The sequence below is a fragment of the Camelus bactrianus genome, chromosome 18, assembly GCF_048773025.1.
Source record: "Camelus bactrianus isolate YW-2024 breed Bactrian camel chromosome 18, ASM4877302v1, whole genome shotgun sequence".
Lineage (NCBI taxonomy): Eukaryota > Metazoa > Chordata > Mammalia > Artiodactyla > Camelidae > Camelus > Camelus bactrianus.
Window position 1 is genome coordinate 28,750,821 of NC_133556.1, and position 17,410 is coordinate 28,768,230.

At 60.1% G+C, this 17,410-nt stretch overlaps 4 protein-coding genes and 1 non-coding gene across 8 annotated transcripts; 3 read left to right on the forward strand and 2 right to left on the reverse strand.

The window, feature by feature from the left end:
- Window positions 1-816: 816 nt before the first annotated feature.
- WDR24 (WD repeat domain 24) lies at window positions 817-6,319 on the forward strand. Its single transcript, XM_010950867.3, has 8 exons — window positions 817-2,131; window positions 3,255-3,432; window positions 3,583-4,255; window positions 4,788-4,906; window positions 4,985-5,106; window positions 5,201-5,305; window positions 5,387-5,727; window positions 5,902-6,319. The coding sequence occupies exons 1-8, from the start codon at window positions 1,651-1,653 to the stop codon at window positions 6,253-6,255; spliced, it is 2,373 nt and encodes a 790-aa protein (XP_010949169.1). The 5' UTR covers window positions 817-1,650; the 3' UTR covers window positions 6,256-6,319.
- Window positions 6,312-9,300, forward strand: JMJD8 (jumonji domain containing 8). Its single transcript, XM_010950869.3, has 9 exons — window positions 6,312-6,637; window positions 6,715-6,813; window positions 7,027-7,075; window positions 7,153-7,249; window positions 7,327-7,395; window positions 7,480-7,599; window positions 7,702-7,769; window positions 7,848-7,982; window positions 8,065-9,300. Exons 1-9 carry the CDS (start codon window positions 6,525-6,527, stop codon window positions 8,143-8,145), a joined length of 831 nt encoding a protein of 276 aa, XP_010949171.1. The 5' UTR covers window positions 6,312-6,524; the 3' UTR covers window positions 8,146-9,300.
- STUB1 (STIP1 homology and U-box containing protein 1) lies at window positions 8,198-10,631 on the reverse strand. The gene is made up of 7 exons (XM_074346665.1): window positions 10,341-10,631; window positions 9,603-9,801; window positions 9,349-9,514; window positions 9,066-9,153; window positions 8,857-8,913; window positions 8,655-8,771; window positions 8,198-8,577 (listed from the first exon to the last, which is right to left on the reverse strand). The coding sequence occupies exons 1-7, from the start codon at window positions 10,497-10,499 to the stop codon at window positions 8,452-8,454; spliced, it is 912 nt and encodes a 303-aa protein (XP_074202766.1). The 5' UTR covers window positions 10,500-10,631; the 3' UTR covers window positions 8,198-8,451.
- Window positions 10,632-10,693: 62 nt separating this feature from the next.
- On the forward strand, window positions 10,694-12,224 carry LOC105065821 (uncharacterized). The gene is made up of 5 exons (XR_012500400.1): window positions 10,694-10,949; window positions 11,022-11,116; window positions 11,306-11,465; window positions 11,654-11,806; window positions 11,936-12,224. It is a non-coding gene; the product is annotated as an uncharacterized LOC105065821 (transcript).
- A 192-nt stretch (window positions 12,225-12,416) lies between these two features.
- RHBDL1 (rhomboid like 1) lies at window positions 12,417-17,278 on the reverse strand. Of its 4 annotated transcripts, none has more exons than XM_045513641.2 (8): window positions 14,935-17,278; window positions 14,318-14,476; window positions 13,864-14,088; window positions 13,621-13,769; window positions 13,396-13,508; window positions 13,222-13,322; window positions 13,081-13,141; window positions 12,417-13,007 (listed from the first exon to the last, which is right to left on the reverse strand). In XM_045513641.2, the coding sequence occupies exons 1-8, from the start codon at window positions 14,971-14,973 to the stop codon at window positions 12,736-12,738; spliced, it is 1,119 nt and encodes a 372-aa protein (XP_045369597.2). In that variant the 5' UTR covers window positions 14,974-17,278; the 3' UTR covers window positions 12,417-12,735. The 4 variants fall into 4 exon arrangements, with proteins under 4 accessions (XP_045369597.2, XP_074202764.1, XP_010949173.2 ...); XM_074346663.1 differs by having other exon boundaries at window positions 12,417-12,871; window positions 14,318-14,479; XM_010950871.3 differs by having other exon boundaries at window positions 14,318-14,479.
- Window positions 17,279-17,410: the final 132 nt, after the last annotated feature.

Below are 17,410 nucleotides of genomic sequence, written 5' to 3' on the forward strand. Positions count from 1 at the left end.
TAAGTAGGGAGAGACACTAAAATCATTACACATAAGATTCCGTCCAAAATATCTAGGATCTAACCTATCCTTTCAGAAGGGCAAAAATGAGCCCTGTTTCCTGCACAGGGTAACTGAGGTTAAGAGAGGGTCAAGGGTGTCCTTAAAGATCACACGGCAAGGACAGACCAGGGATCATACCCAAGAGAGAAAGGGAGGCTCAGAGATGGTCACTGAGCGGGTTGTGAACAGGTCATGTCAGACGTTGGAGCTCTTGGAGACACAGAAAGATGTGATCCTTGCCTGGTAGAGTTCACACACATATGTGACAGACGATAATCAGTATACAAAGGAAAAGGTTGTGACAAGTGCTGTGGAGGTGGAGGTGACAGTGACCGGAGAGGCAGTGTTAGATGCAGTGGTCCGGGAATGCTTCTGAGAATGTGACACTTAAGCTGAACCCTGAAGGATAAGAAGACGCGTTATGGAGAGAGAGCGACAACGTGTGATGGCGGTGAGGCAGGAAAGAACTCGGCGGGCTGGAAGCTGCGGGGCCTAGAGGTGCGCGGGGAAAGGAAGACGCCGGGAGTTTGCGATTTATTCACAGTCCGGTGGAAACTTAAGAGGGACCTTAGGCCAAAGAGTGGTATCTGGCTGCTGTGCGGGGTTCAGATCAGGGGGAACGAGTGACCCAGGGAAAGCTGTCAGGAAGCTGCTCACGGGGTCTGGCGGAGAATGAGGAAGGAGGCGGAGACGACGGAGGGATTCGGGACTCGTTTAAGGAAGCCTAGACTTGCCGACGGACCTTGGGGGAGAGATGAACACTGGTATTAATATACTGCGACAAAAAGAACAACCCCCGATACGCAATCGGGGAGCCTCTGTACCCAAGTCCTGAACCACACACCTCGGCCTCTACCAGCGCAGCTCCCTAATCCGGAACTTTGGTGATGTGGGCGTCCGCTTCCAGCCAGGGGCTGGCAAGTAAAGGACCACGTCCGGCGTGGGGGCGGGAAAGAGACGGGCTGCTTCCGGCGCGGCGGTTCCGGCTCGGCTGGGTAATTTTAGGAAATGGTTTGGGTGTTCTCGGAAGGAGCGATTTATACGGTTCTTCTGGCTCTGTTCCCGCAGCCTCCGCGCCGCCAGCCTCTTCTGCTTCCGGTCCCGCCAGACACCCCCAGGCTCCTTAAACAGCTTGATCCTTGAAGTCCCTCTGTGTCCCCCGCCCCTCTACAGCCTGTGTCTTCTGGGCCCCGTTAGCCCTTCTACCCCCCTCCCCAGAGGCCAATTGTGAGGACGGTGGAACAACCTGACTTAACTGACTGACTGAAGGTCCAGTGACCGTTCTGATCTGGCTGTTTTGGGGGGGAGTGCGGTTCGAGAGGTGGCCTGGCCTGGGACTGACCAGGTAGGGTCTTCCCCAGAAGTCAGACATGGCACTGACTAGCCTCAGGGCAGTACCTTCTGACTGCCTGGCCAGAGTGGTGGAACTTGCCTATCAGACTGACTAACAGTGGACTGCCTTGGAATGGCTCACCAAGGCTGACCAGTCCAGGCCTAAGCAGTTTTGGAGGAACCACCAGGGGTGAAGGGTCCGAACTGACAGGCCCCTGCCTCCAGCCTGACCAGGCCTGCCCACTTCACTGACCTGTCCCCACCACCTGTGAAGCCATGGAGAAGATGTCTCGCGTGACTACAGCCCTGGGTGGCAGCGCACTGACGGGCCGCACCATGCACTGCCACCTGGATGCACCAGCCAATGCCATCAGTGTGTGCCGTGATGCAGCCCAGGTAGTGGTGGCCGGTCGCAGCATCTTCAAGATCTATGCCATCGAGGAGGAGCAGTTTGTGGAGAAGCTGAACCTGCGTGTGGGCCGCAAGCCCTCACTCAACCTGAGCTGTGCAGATGTTGTCTGGCACCAGATGGATGAGAACCTGCTGGCCACAGCTGCCACCAATGGTGTGGTGGTCACCTGGAACTTGGGCCGGCCGTCCCGCAACAAGCAGGACCAGCTGTTTACTGAGCACAAGCGCACAGTGAACAAAGTCTGCTTCCATCCCACCGAGGCCCATGTGCTTCTCAGTGGCTCCCAGGATGGCTTCATGAAGTGCTTTGATCTTCGCAGGAAGGACTCTGTCAGCACTTTCTCGGGTGAGGCCCTTGGAGGTGGGTTGGGCAGGTGTGCATCTCTGCAGGCAGCTAGCCTGTCTAGGCATGTTGAGAAGTGCTCTGTGCATTAAAAGCCTTCAGATGTGCTCCCAGACGGCCTCCTGGAGGAGGGGGTCAGCCTAGCTGGAAGAGTGGATGGAGGTCAGCAGGGGAGGGGTAGGCCTGATGGAAGTGTGAGGGGTACCTGGAGTGTGGTCGTAGCTCTGATGCACTTGTGGGGTCAGCAGGAGTTGAGGCTGGGTGTAGGATCAGGGAGAGGGTAGAGCCTGAGCAGATCCACAACTAACCTGGGCAGCTGAGCAAAGGGTTTGTTTAACTGCCTCTTCCCTTGTCTCAGAGCTCCAGGCCACCTTACTGCATGATGTCTTCTACTTCCAGGGTCCTCAGCCCAGGGAAGCAGTAGCGGTGTGGCACACAGCCTGGTGCTGCTCCTACAGTTATTTTCCCAGGAGGCCCAGCCCCCTGACAGCCCAACTTGAGCCAGCTTTCCCTCTTCCACCTTGATGAGATCAAGTGAAGCATAGGGCAGAGCCCTCAGAGAACTGGGGGCCCTCTTAAGACAGACCTTGAGCTACCTGTTCTGAGACAAAGCTGGAGTGGTCCACAAGGGTGGACATGACCCTCAAGGCCTCCAGTCCTCTGGAGCTGACCTGGCAGCTCCAGCTAAAGGTGAAGGGACTGGGCAGAGGTGGGGGCAGCCCATTCATGCCTCCTTGGGCCTGAGGCCTGTGACGTATTGTGGACAGATGGCCCAGTGAGGCTCCTGTTCACTCAATGCTCTGATACCCAGTCCTGAAGCTGGCCACAGCTTTGCACAAGGACTGATGTCAAGACACAGAATCCAGGAAAAATCAAGGTCCAGGAGTTTGTGTCAAAAAAACACCCAATGCCTGTCCTGCTTGCCAGCCCAGGCTATTCTTGTCTGCTCTGTGAGCCCTCTCTGTACCCCCGTCTGCCCTGGGCAGGCCTCCTGACCTGGGTCACAGGCAGATGTGACATCAGTCCACATCCATTCTGAGGGCTCCGCTCTTGATTGCTGTCCCTCCTGGAGCTCCCTGGAGGCTGGCCCCCTGACCTTCTCGGTCCACTGATGTCCTGCCCACAGGCCAGTCTGAGAGTGTGCGTGACGTCCAGTTCAGCATCCGGGACTACTTCACCTTCGCCTCCACCTTTGAGAACGGCAACGTGCAGCTCTGGGACATTCGGCGGCCGGACCGCTGTGAGAGAATGTTCACAGCCCACAATGGGCCTGTCTTCTGCTGCGACTGGCACCCAGAGGACAGGTGTGGGGTGGGGTGGGGGCTGGGGCGACGGGGCAAGGCAGGTGGGGCTTATGGAAGGGCTATCTCACTGCCTCAAGGCATGTGAGACAGAGAGTGGGGAGCCCTCCCATCCCAAAAGAGGACACTGAGAGCTTCCTGGGCTTTCTGCAGGGGCTGGCTGGCCACAGGTGGGCGTGACAAGATGGTCAAGGTCTGGGACATGACTACACACCGAGCTAAGGAGGTGCATTGTGTGCAAACCATTGCATCTGTGGCCAGAGTCAAGTGGCGACCTGAGTGCCGCCACCACCTAGCCACGTGCTCCATGATGGTGGACCACAACATCTACGTGTGGGATGTGCGCCGACCCTTTGTGCCAGCCGCCATGTTTGAGGAACACCGCGACGTCACAACAGGCATCGCCTGGCGCCACCCACATGACCCCTCCTTCCTGCTCTCCGGCTCCAAGGACAGCACCCTGTGCCAGCACCTGTTCCGTGATGCCAGTCAGCCCGTTGAGCGCGCCAACCCTGAGGGTCTCTGCTACGGTCTCTTTGGGGATCTGGCCTTTGCAGCCAAGGAGAGCCTAGTGGCAACTGAATCGGGGCGCAAACCCTACACCGGGGATCGGCGCCACCCAATCTTTTTCAAGCGCAAGCTGGATCCAGCTGAGCCCTTTGCAGGCCTTGCCTCCAGTGCCCTCAGTGTCTTTGAAATGGAGCCTGGCAGTGGTAGCATGAGCTGGTTTGTGGACACGGCTGAACGTTATGCCCTGGCTGGCCGGCCACTGGCTGAACTCTGTGACCACAATGCAAAAGTGGCTCGAGAGCTTGGCCGCAACCAGGTAGGTGAGGCTGGGCTGAGGGGGCCATGACCTTGGGGCAGCATCAGGAGGCTTCTCTGACTTTGCTAAGCCCAGACCCTGTCTTGAGTTTGGTGCTTGGCTCTGGTCAAGGCTACCACTGGCTTTTGCCCCAGTAACTGAGGGTGTCCAGAGCCCCAAGAGTGGGCCAGACGCCAGTGCCATTCTTGGGGTGCCGGTCTGGGGTATTGTGGGGCTGGAGCCCCCTTTTCTGGCTTATCTTGCTTTTGGATTTCCCAAGGCATCTGGCCCTGCAGAAGTCCACAGTGCTTCTCTCATCACCTCCGTGGGATCCCAGGCTCGTTTCCACATTTCCTTCTGTGCCTCTGCTGGATGGAGGCTAGGATTTTTGTCTTTCCCGAGAGAGCCTCAGCTCCCCTATCTGGGGTGGGCCAGGACATTGGGTCCCTGGGGCAGCTGAAAGCTGAGGGTTTGTGGTTCCGTGGGGGGGGGGGGTACCTGCACAGGCTGCCAGGGACCTAGGACCCTGTGAGTGACCAGTGCCCACCTCTAGGTGGCGCAGACGTGGACCATGCTACGAATCATCTACTGTAGCCCTGGCCTAGTGCCTGCCACCAACCTCAACCACAGTGTGGGCAAGGGCAGCTCCTGCGGCCTGCCACTCATGAACAGGTAGACACCTGGGGGTGGCACTCCCTAGTGGGTAGGATTGCTGGAGCCCACCCACCTATTGACCCTCCCTCCCCCCAGTTTCAACTTGAAGGATATGGCCCCAGGGCTGGGCAGTGAGACGCGGCTGGACCGCAGCAAGGGTGACACACGGAGTGACACAGTGCTGCTGGACTCCTCAGCCACGCTCATCACCAATGAAGGTAGGCTAGAGGGCAGGCACAGAGCGTTCATGGGAGTGGGACTGGGGCATGCCAGAGCAAGCCGGCCCTTGAATGCCCTCACTCCCTTGGGCAGATAACGAGGAGACCGAGGGCAGCGATGTGCCTGCGGATTATCTGCTGGGCGATGTGGAGGGTGAGGAGGATGAGCTGTACCTCCTGGACCCAGAGCATGCACACTGTAAGTGGGGCTTGGGGAGGGGGAGGGGAGGGGAAGCGGGGCCAGAGACTCAGACCCTGCCTACCCCGCCCTGCACCACAGCCGAGGAGCCAGAGTACGTGCTGCCCCAGGAGGCCTTCCCGCTGCGCCACGAGATTGTGGACACCCCGCCCGGGCCTGAGCACCTGCAGGACAAGGCTGACTCGCCCCACGTGAGCGGCAGTGAGGCAGACGCAGCCTCCCTGGTGCCTATGGACTCCTCATTCTCACTCATCTCTGTCTCACACGCACTGTACGACAGCCGCCTACCGCCTGACTTCTTCAGCGCCCTGGTGTGTGACATGCTGCGCTTCTATGCCGAGCAGGGTGACGTGCAGATGGCCGTATCCGTGCTCATCGTGCTGGGTGAACGTGTGCGCAAGGACATCGACGAGCAGACCCAGGTGGGTGACAGGGTCTAGGGGGCTTTCCTGGAGCAGCTGCTACCCCCAGGACTGCCCCTGTACGGTCCCCCTGCACCCATACCCGTGTCTGTGCCCAGCACAGTCTGGTGAGGCCCCTCAGTGCGCTTGCGACCCTGGCTTCCTACCTCCCTCCTCCCCTCCCCACACCACCAGGAGCACTGGTACACGTCCTACATCGACCTGCTGCAGCGCTTCTGCCTCTGGAACGTGTCCAACCAGGTGGTCAAGCTCAGCACCAGCCGCGCCATCAGCTGCCTCAACCAGGCCTCCACCACCCTGCACGTCAACTGCAGTCACTGCAAGCGGCCCATGAGCAGCCGGGGCTGGGTCTGCGACAGGTGCCACCGCTGCGCCAGCATGTGCGCCGTCTGCCACCACGTGGTCAAGGGTCTCTTCGTGTGGTGCCAGGGCTGCAGTCATGGCGGCCACCTGCAGCACATCATGAAGTGGCTGGAGGGCAGCTCCCACTGCCCTGCCGGCTGTGGCCACCTGTGCGAGTACTCCTGACCAGCCTGCCGGACCCGGAGGGGGGGTGGGGCTTATGAACCAAATAAAGGAAGCAGGAGCCGCAGTCTGGGGCTACCTGTCATCTGGTCGCGTCGCTTAAGGTCGGATCCCCGCGGGAGGTTGTGTCGCCAAGTGAGCTGTCAGTAGCCAGTAGCTGCTTCTGGTGTGGCCTTCGTCCCGCCTTTCGGAAGTACCCCCTCCTTCCGGGGCGGGCCAAAGGAGGCCGCTTCCGGGAGCCGCGCCGTTGCCACGACGACGAAGTTCCCGGCATGCCTCGCGGCGGCGGGCTCATGGCACCTGGGTTGCGACCACTTCTGCTGCTCGCGTTCTGGATGCTGGCGTCTTCCGCCCGGAGTCCCGGGGAGGCGAACCACGGAGGATGGTGAGCAGCGCTGGGCGGCCGGATAGGGCGGGGCGCGCGGCGGGACGGCCCGGGGCATTGACCGGTTGTGTCCGCAGGCCGCAGTATGGGCCGGGGGCACCGGTGGCTGTGGCGGAGGAGGAACGCTGCACGGTGGAGCGCCGAGCGGACCTCAGCTACGCCGAGTTCATGCAGCAGTATGTGCATCCTCCTGTGTGGCCACACCTCCCACGCCCGAAAACCATCCTTGGGGTTCCGTCACCCTACACCTCTGAGGCCGTGCACTGGTCTGCTGGCCCGTTCCCCCGGAACTCCCTAGGCTGCCTCCCCCAGAGCTCATGCGAGCGCGCGTGGGCGGGACGGTGGTAGGCGCGGACTAGCCCTGGCGGTGACCCTGCCCTTCTTTCTAGCTACGCCTTCTCCAGACCTGTCATTCTGCAGGGGCTCACAGACAACTCGGTGAGTGCTCACGCCTCTCCCGACCACCTTTCGCCCTTGCTAGACCTGACCCCTAAGTCCTCTCCCTACTCCTGCAGAGGTTCCGGGTCCTGTGCTCCCGTGAGAGGCTGCTGGCCTCTTTTGGGGACAGCGTGGTCCGGTTGAGTACTGCCAACACCTACTCCTACCGGAAAGGTGAGCTGCCCCACCCCGGAACCCAGCATTGTGCTACCAGCACAAACCAGTCCTGACCATTCCTTTTCACACTGCAGTGGATCTGCCCTTTCAGGAGTATGTGGAGCAGATGCTGCACCCTCAGGACCCCCTCTCCATGGGCAATGGTGAGCCAGATTAGGGTAGCATGGGATGATTTAGGAGTGCCTAGGTGCCGAGATCCCTGCATTCTCCCGTGTTCTCTCTGACAGACACCCTGTACTTTTTCGGGGACAACAACTTCACTGAATGGGCATCACTCTTTCGGCACTATTCTCCACCTCCATTTGGTCTGCTAGGTACCACTCCTGCTTATAGCTTTGGAATTGCAGGTGAGTGTGCCTTTCAGGACCAGGAGACTTGGGGACTGGGCAGCTGGAGAGAAGGGGGAGAGGATTAAGCTTGGTAACCGATTGTTCATAAATAACCCACAGGAGCCGGCTCTGGGGTGCCCTTCCACTGGCATGGTCCCGGGTTCTCGGAGGTGATCTACGGTCGCAAGGTCAGCACAGGGTGGTGGCTGAGACTTTGGATTCACTGACCACAACACACAGAATAACCTTGCTGCTCCCATTCTCAGCGCTGGTTCCTGTACCCCCCTGAGAAGACACCAGAGTTCCACCCCAACAAGACCACGCTGGCCTGGCTCCGGGACACATACCCGGCCTTGGCACCATCTGCACGGCCCCTGGAATGCACCATCCAGGCTGGTGAGGTCAGTGGCTGGAAGGCTGGAGCCAGGGTGGGCGCAACCGAGGGCCCCCAGCCAATCCCTGTGCCCTCCCATCCTCCACCAGGTGCTGTACTTCCCTGACCGGTGGTGGCATGCCACACTCAACCTCGACACCAGTGTCTTCATCTCTACCTTCCTCAGTTAGCCAAAGGAAGGGGGTAGCTGGCGAACCTGTTGCACACCAGCACACGCCCCTATAGTGCTCACAGATTTTATTACAGGGACAGTGCTGGCAGCAGCAGCCTCAGCCCCTCACCCACTATTTCTGGTCTATAAGAGGGATGAGCGGAAGCTCATGGCCCAGTAGAACTGATGGGGGTGGGATGGGGACACCAGGGCAGAGATCCAGGGATATAAACTATGTACAGAGGCTAAAGGCTACTGCCCCAAGGCCCTACTGTGCCAGGGTACCAGGCAAGGCAGGGTGAGTGACCCATGCACTTGCCCTGCCTCAGTAGTCCTCCACCCAGCCATTCTCGGAGATGAATGCATCGATGACCTCTTTCATGGCCAGGTTGGGGATGAGCTGTTCCTGGGTCAGGGGACTCCGAGTCACAGGGTCAAAATGGCCCACACGCTGCAGCGACAACAGGATCAGGATTAGAATATGTTCAGTGGGTGTGGGCTGTGCTCCCAACTCCTATGGGCTCTCACCTGCAGATGCTCCTCGATGTCTTTGCGGTCATAGGTGATGCCACTGGGTGTGATGCAGGGCTCCCGCATCAGCTCAAAGCTGATCTTGCCACACAGGTAGTCGGGGATGTCTCGCTTCTGCAGCACACAGGGTCAGGTCAGGGACCAGGAAAGGATGCTGCTCTGGCTCCTACCCACAGACCCCAGAGGAAAGCCAGCTCACCTTTCTCTTCTCGTCCACCTGGGAGAAGAGCTCATCCATGTCTGCCAAGTACTTGTCCTGCAAAGAGCCAAGCAGCTTCACATGGGTCTAACACCCCAACTCCCTTCCCCAGGCACTGGCACACACAGACCCAACCGGAGCCAGGGGCACCTCACACCACATGCGTGCAAACACACACAGGACCCACGCTTGGGCCAGGGCACCCTCACATGCTTGGCCTCAATGCAGGCCTGCTGGGCTCGGATGTGGCTATCATCCTCATCACCCTCATGGTTCCGCTGACACTCTTCCAGCTCCCTGGGGGGTCAACCAAAAGCTGATCAGGAGTGGGTCTGGCCAGGAGAGGTCAGACTCCACTCCAACCTTGAGCTTATTCAGGCCTTGTTCCCCTCCATCCGCTGCTTACCAGTTAGCCTTCAATAAACACTTGTGACTCACAGTTAACCTTAGAGTGGTGATTTGTGAGGGGAGCCTGTCATCACCACAGCCCACCTCTCACGCTCGGCCACAATGAGTCTTGTGAGGTAGGAGTGCAGCTCGTTCTCCTGGTGGATGCGCCGCTCCTCAATACTGTTCCAGCGCTTCTTCTTGGCAATTCGCAGAGCACTGGGAATGTCATCCCCAAAGTTCAGCCGCTGTTCCTTGGCCAGGTTGTAGGCTGGGGGAATAGAGGATTCAGGTAATCCTCCAGCCAGTACACCCATCTGGTCCCAGATGCCCTGGAACTGGCCAGCCTGTTGGCCCACCTCGTTGCAGGTTGGCGATAGCCTCATCATAGCTCTCCATCTCCAACTGGCATTGCCCCAGGAAAAAGTGTGCCTTCACAGATTGCCCATCCAGCTCTAGCGCGCGCCGGCAGTCAGCTAGGGCTTGCTCATGCTGCTGCATCTTCAGGTAGCACAGTGCTCGGTTGGTGTAATACACTGCCACCAAGGGATTCCGGGTCTGGGGACCAAGGTCGGACCAGCCAGCATAAGGGAGTGAGCTCACCCTGCTCCCTCTGTCCCAGCTTGAGGCCCATGGCTGGAATCAAGACACTAGAGGTTTCTTGGCTTCCAATTCCCTGGGTTCTGTGGATGGGTGGAGGGTGGAGCCTACTTGACCCACCCTCTCCATTCTAAGGAGTCTTGTGAAGGTAGCTTTCCCATACTTGCGGAGATCCTGTTTTGGACTCGGACTTCTAAAGGGGAAAGGGTCCCTCATCCCACTGGGCCTCAAGCACCCTGAAACTCCCATCCGCCACAGTTCTCTGGCAACCAGCACTGGCTTGGGAGCCGCAGCCTTGACCCCTCTGGAACAAGATCATCACCCTCAAAGCCCATCACCGTCATCCTCAGAGCCCAAGCGCCCCACCCCCACCCTGCCCAAAGGTCTGGGGAGGGCGGCCGGGCAGGGGTTCTAGGGAGGACGCTGGGCTGAAGCCGCGGTCTGGCCCCACCCCTGGCCCAGACGCGAAACCTCTCCCGCGGCGCGGGCGCACTCACGATGGCGCGGCCGTAGCAGGCCGCCGCCTCCGGATACTTGCGGCCCACGAAAAGCCGGTTGCCCTGCTCCTTGAGCTCCTGCGCGCTCGGGCTCTTCTCGGGGCTGCCGCCGCCGGCGCCCAGCCGTGCGCCGCCCTCCTTTTCTTCCTTGCCCTTCATGGCGCCGCGCGGCACGGCCTGGGCTCCGCTCCCAGGCTCCGAGCCCGGCCCGCCCTGCGCCCGCAGCCCGAGCCCGCGATCCGCTCGGGCCCGGTCCAGCTCTCAGCCACCGGAACTTCCGGTCGCGCGGGAGGGCGGGGACAGAGGGGCGGGCGGGGCCGCGCGTGCACCCGAAGCACGTCGGAGGCGGGGCAGGCAGGGAGTATGCACTCAAGACAACACGACGCGCGGCATCTAAATCTGAGAAGCCCGGAGTTGGTTCTGACTGAATCCCGCCCCGGCGCTCCAACGCCGCACCCCCGAGGCCCCGCCCCGGCGCGTAGACATGGCGGCGTCCTGTGGGCTTTGGGACTGAGGACCCGAGCCGCTGGGCCGCTGTCCTGAAGCGCCACCCGGAGGTGCTGAGGGCGCGCGCGGGCCCTCGGGGACGGCTGGAAGCCCTGGACAGATGATAGGGCTGTGGAAGGATCGAGCGGGCGGGCGACTTTCTTTGTCCGGACTCCCCGTCACCGCCCTTCCCCAGGTATCGAGAGGAGTTGCCTGCGGCCATCAAGGGCCGAGTAGAGAAGCATGTGACATTAGATGACCTGGAGCAGTTGCTGGCGTGGAAACTGGCAGTGAGGCGCTTCCCACGTGGAGGGTGGAGTCTCCTCCCGGGGCGGGGCACAGCCACGTGGGCGTGACTTCCTTCTGGGCGGGCCCTCCTCCTTGAGGCGGACCCTCACGGCGTGGGCGTGGCTTCCTCCTGGGAGCCGGGACCCCGACGAGGTCTACCAACCCTGAACCCTGACACGACCTGGCCACAGAGGGGCCTTTTCCGGCCGCGCCTGCAGCAACTCGTGACCGTCAACTCCCCGGAGCTGGTGGTGCAGCGTTCGGCCGCCGCTTTCCGCCTCCTGCCAGACATGCACGCAGCGGTCATGGAATTGTGCGCTCTCCAGGGTGTGGGCCCCGCTACTGCCTTGGGTTAGTCGGGAGACCTGGGCACTCCGGCGGGGTTGCGGGCGGGACCTGGCCTATTAGCGTCCTTATCTGTGAAGTTGCCTAACGGCTACGCACGTGACACCACACCGAGATCATTGGTAAGGGTGGCCCCAGGCTGAGTCTGTCCTGGGACTGATGGGGCCTGAATGCTGGCCCTTCACTGCCCGCAGCGATCCTGGCTGCTGGAGCTCCCGAGGTGGCCGCTTTCATGTCTGAGGAGGCAGTGGCCGCAGTGCCTGGTTTGCCAGCCCTGCAGTACACTCTCAAGCACTATCTGCTGTACTTGTGCAGGGTGCAAGAGCGTGCCACAGCCCTGAGCCGAGGTGAGGAGACTGACGATGGTGGCCAGGGAGGGCATCCAGGACCCTGGTCAGGGTAGAGTGGGCACAGCTATCCAGCAGGGTAGGGTGGCCAGGGGCCCTGAGACCCAGACTCCCTCTGCTCCTCCCTAGGCAGGGCCTCAGGGCTGTGGACCCCTCACCACATGGAGACAGCACTGTGGACATGGGCTATGGGGCAGAAGCTGTGCCCTGATCTACTGCCTGATCTCAGTCCCAGCCCAGCCACCCCCGACGACACCAGGCCAGCCAAGAAGCGCAGGACCCAGGTGGACTAACTTGGCTGTGGCCCAGAACCTGCTCACCTGCCATATGACCTTAGGCTGCAAGTGTCTCTGGACAGCAGGCTGGCAGAGCAGGAGGCTGGCTGCTGCAGAAGCTCAATAAATGCTTATTGTACTCACATGTGATCCTGAGGCCCACAACTCTCCCCAGGGGCTCCCACCTCCGACACAGAGGTACCTCCTGCCAGATGCAGAGGATCAAGGGGTGGGGGGAGCCCATGCTGCCCACATGGAGGGAAGGGCCCTCACAATTTGTTTAGCCAGTGGGGAGAGCCCAGATCAGCCCCCAAAGTACCAGTACAGGTCCCTGATGCTGTGTAAAATATTTATTCATTCTCCAAAAAGGCTCAGACTGCAAGTCTTGGAGGAGAGGCCGGGCACAGTCTCCTCTGGGGCCACCCTTGGGGACCCCCACCACCCAGCCCAGTCCAGCAGTCCTTCCCCCAAGGCCTGGGAGGGGGCAGCCAGGGCTGATGTAAGGCTTGGCCTGGGCTTGGCCACTGGGGCCACCTAACCCCGCGGGGAAGAAGTAGCCTCCAGACGTACATTCACAGAGGGTGGACATGCAGACCTGCCTGGTGGCTGGCCCACAGATGCCGCACCCTGGCTAGTGTGGCCCTGGGGACCCTGTCAGGGTGGCGGGGGGACATGGGCACCCAGCAGGTCATAGGCGAAGACGTTCCAGAAGATGGCGAAGAGCAGGAACGTGCCATAGGCAAGCAGCACCACCCACCAGCCACACTGGTCCCGCAGGCGCTCCTCGTAGCTGCGCAGGATGGTCAGGCCCATGCTGACACCCACCACTGCACCCGCTAGGTGTGCCATGAAGCTTGGTTGCGGGCCAGAGGCAGGCAGTGGCGGGGAGAAGCGCAGCCACACAGCCCGGCCCACCTCGGAGCTCACTGCAGAGGGAGGCAGCAGGTGAGCGGTGCCCTAGCAGTAGGCTGAGGCCCACCCCCCAGGCCCTCTACTTACTGCACACGAGGGCCAGCACCATCCTTAGCAGCTTGTAGGGACACCTCATCCCAGCCCAGTTCTGAGAGAGCGTGAATAAGAGAAGCTGCGAGGCAGGCCTTGTGGACCCCTCCCCGCCCGCCGCTGGGGCTGCCCCATTACCATGACGACATTGGCCAGGTGTGCGGAGCACAGGGCGTAGACCCCGCCGGAGCCCCCCACCACAGGGGCCCGCATGTCAGTAATGGAGACGGTCAAGGAACCTGTATGAGCAAGGGGAAAGCTGTGAGGTGAGGCCTGCCAGTGAGGTGGCCAGGGTGCACGCGCCTGCCTCACCTGCCAGCACACCGGCCAGGTAGAGAAGGCTGATACGGAGCAGGCCGTGTACCATCTCCAGGGGCACCCCGATCATCAGCTGCAGGAGCGCATTGAACCCCAGCTGCTCTAGCCTGGTTGTGTGGGGCAAACAGGTATGAAGGGTGAAGTCCCCCTGTCCCCACCTCAAGGGGCCAAACCCTCCTGATTCAATCTGAGGGGTGCCAGGGTGGGAAGCCCACTCACCCAACATGCATGAACATGTAGGTGAGGAAGCGCCAGGCTCGAGCACGGTGGCCGGGGTGGTACACAAGGGGGCTCTTCATGTACTCGGGGTGGTAGGTCTGCAGCACCCACTTGTTGAAACGGGCCCCGTAGCACAGGAACACAATGATCTGGAGGGCGACAAGCATTAAGGCCAGGCAGGGCCAGTGATGCTGGATGGAGGCTCCCCAGGGCAGGGTGGGGGCGGTGGGCAAGCAGGCCCACCTGAGCTAGGGTGACCGAGGCCATAAACACTGGGGGTGGGCAGCTGCGGTGCCGGTAGAAGTACCAGTGGCGGTCCACCTCTCGGGGCAGGATCTCGTAGGCCACGTAGCGGACAAACCGCTTGTAGACACCCAGGCCCGGCTCGTCCAGCAGCCCATCCCGGGGCAGTGCCCGCTGTCCGTTGGCGATGGCCCGCTTGAAGCTGCTTGAGCGCTTGCTGCTGATCTGGGGGGCGGGGCCTAGGCATATAGGCCACCATACTCCCCCCATGGCTGCCCTGCCTAAGTGGTCCACCCCTTTCCTCACAGGGTCTGAGGCTCTGTTCCACGGCTACAGCCCTCCCGAGTGGGAAAGGCAGGGAGGAGGGGCCGCCTGCCCACCCCACTCCAGCCAGGGCACTGTGCCTGCTAAGGCCTGGGCCCCCAACCCAGCTGCCCACTCCCTGTGCACTGACCAGGTCCACCAGCTCCTGGTAGCAGATCTGGCCCCGCTCGTTGCTCTGGGCCAGAGCCACCAGCATGTCCAGCTTGGCAGGGTCCAGGGGCAGCTCATGGCTATGCACCAGGCCAGTGAAGGTGTCCGCACCGATGAAGCCTGTATTCTCAGGGTCCAGCTGCTGGGGTTGGGGCAGGGTGGGGGCAGTGGCCAAGGCCTGAGGGTGGGCCCGGCCGCTAGACCACAGGGCTGGACCAGGTCAGCTGGGAGAGGCAGGTTCCAAGCACCTTCAGTCCAAGCCCCTGTGCTCACATGGTCACAGAAGCTCTGGGCACTGGTGCCTGGGACCCAGGCCTCCAGCTTCTCCAGCTCTCCAGGGGTCTCCCCACCTCATTTCTGCCCTGCCCATCTTGGAAGGGTAGGGCCAAGGTCTGAGGACAACCACCCTCCCTCCCGCCCTTCACCCAGCGCCGTGGTCTGGCATGCCCTTTTCTGGGGTCTCAGTCAAAGGACCAAGGTCGTGCAGGGAGAAGACTGGGCTGAGGGTCTCTGGGAGTTCCGTACTCCACAGCCCACCCAAGGGCGGAAGACCAAGTCGGGGGCGGTGCCGGCGCCCCACCCCCACCTCCCACGCACCTGTTCCTGGATAAGCTGCAGCAGCGAGCTCCTATCCATAGAGCCAGGCCGGGCCGGGGACCGGGGGCCGGGGTCGGCGGCCGCGGCCGGGAGGGGCTGCTCTGCGGACGACTCCGCTCCGCCCCGGCCCTCCGGCTCCGCCCGCTCCGCTCAGCGCCGCGTCACGGAGCCGCCCGCCTCCGCCGCACACGGCGCTGCCGCCGGCCCAGCCACACGCGCACCCCCCCAACTTGGACGTGCCCCCGAAAGAAGGGCGCGCGGGTCGCCGAGTTCCCACCCTGATCAGCGAGCGCTGCGTGCAGGCGCCCCCAGGCCGCAGCGGGGAAACTGAGTCATGAGGGGCTCGCAGGCCCCTACCGCGCACACCCCTTGGTCTCGAGCTGGGGCCGCGGCGCCGACACCATCTCCACCGGGAAGTCTTAAGGGAACAGCCCACAGCTGAGACTCCCCAGGCAGGGGCTCCTTGAAGGCGCCTCCCTGCAAGACAGGCTCGCCTGTCCTGCTAGTAAGACGGCACCACGGCCCTAGCCCTCCCCAGGGTGCGCTGAAGCCAACAAGGCTACTAGCAGGGAAAGGGGAAGGTCCTTGCAGCTGCCTCTGCTCAACGGGTGGACACCAACCCATAGCACACACTTCAGGCTAGAGGTTCCTGACCGCTCCTGTGGCCACAATACTGAAGAGCCCCCAGCGGACAAGACTGCAGCGGGGATGAGAAGAACCCCTACTTCCTGGGGAGGGCAGGAAGGTGGACCGACTCTGGGAACGTGCAACCATAGCAACCCCTACCAGGGCCACTCATAACCGTGATGCAGCTGGGCCTCAGGATAGTCGCAGCAGCTAGAAATAGCATCCTGCCCTGTCCTGAACCGAGGATCTCTGGCCATTGGAACTGGGAAGCTGGTTGGATGGTTGAAATAACTTCAGGGCCTGACCCCAGCTCCTACTGGGTCAGGCACGAGCATCCCTACCAGGTGGGCTGTTCCTCAACCTCTATAAACGGAATACATATCAAGCTGGGGGAGGAGCCCTGGACTGCAAGCCTGCCTTGCACAGGAAGCACATTATGTGGAGGGGCAATTGAGGAGCCAGGGTCTTCCACCTGGGCACACCATGGGCTGACTCTGCTCACCAGAGAGAACACCTGAACAGCAAGTGCCAAAGACTAATCCTAAGATGAGCCCCCTCCTCAGGCCAGGAAAGTTCTGTCCCGTCTCCTCACGCTGGAGCTCTTTGGCTGTCTTCTGCCCAGTGGGAGAGGCAGAGACCTCTGGGTGGGGAATGAGGAATGGGGCAGCTCCCCCAGGTCAGAGCCACCTTACACATCTCAGAACCCCAAATCCTCAGCACAATTCAAACTGACAGGATGCTGAGATTTGGGGAGCGGGCACACCTAGGGAGGATTCACATCAGAACGACCTCAGGTATCAGGCCCCCTCCAGCCTCTTATCCTCAGGCCAGCATGGACATCACTGAATGTAAAGGCTCTGAGGCTGCAGCCGGGCCATAATTGGACCTTACCCTGGCCTGAGGCCTCAGGATGGTAACCCAAAACCAGAAGGGAGGGGTGTGGCCAGGAGTAACATTTCCAGCCCATATCCAGACCAAGGACATGTTTTAGTTGATTTAAGAAAAGTCATCTTCATGGCCAACAAGGACATGAAAAGATACTCAACATCACTAATTGTTAGAGAAATACAAATCAAAACTAAAAGATATTACATCATACCAGTCAGAATGGCCATTAATAAAAGTACACAAACGATAAATGTTGGAGAGGGTGTGGAGAAAAAGGAATTCTCCTACACTGTTGGTGGGAATGTAACCTGGTGCAGCCACTATGGAGGACAGTATGGAGGTTCCTTAAAAAACGCAAAATAAACTTACCATATGATCCAGTAATCCCAGTCCTGGGCACATATCCGGAGGAAAATATAATTCAAAGACACATGCACCCCAATATTCACAGAAGCACTATTTACAAGAGTCAAGACATGGAAACCACCCAAATGTCCACTGACAGCTGACTGGATGGATATGGTAATACATATACTACGGAATACTACTCAGCCATAAAAAAAAGAATAAAATGCATTTGCAGTAACATAGATGGACCTGGAGATCGTCATTCTAAGTGAAGTAAGCCAGAAAGAAAAAGAAAAATACCATATGATATCGCTTATATGTGGAATCTAAAAAAGACACAAATGAATTTATCTACAAAACAGAAACAAATCACAGAGAACAAATTTATGGTTACCAGGGGGTAAAGGGGGTGGGAAGGGATAAATTGGGAATTTGAAATTTGCACCTTTGGGGAGTGATGGAAATGTGAGCTATATTGATTGTGGTGGTGGTTTCACTGGTATACGTGCATCTATCAAAATTCATCCAATCGTACATCTGAAATATGTGTACTTTACTGTATAGGAATCATACTATAATAAAGGTGTTAAAAAGAAAAAAAAATCATCTTCAG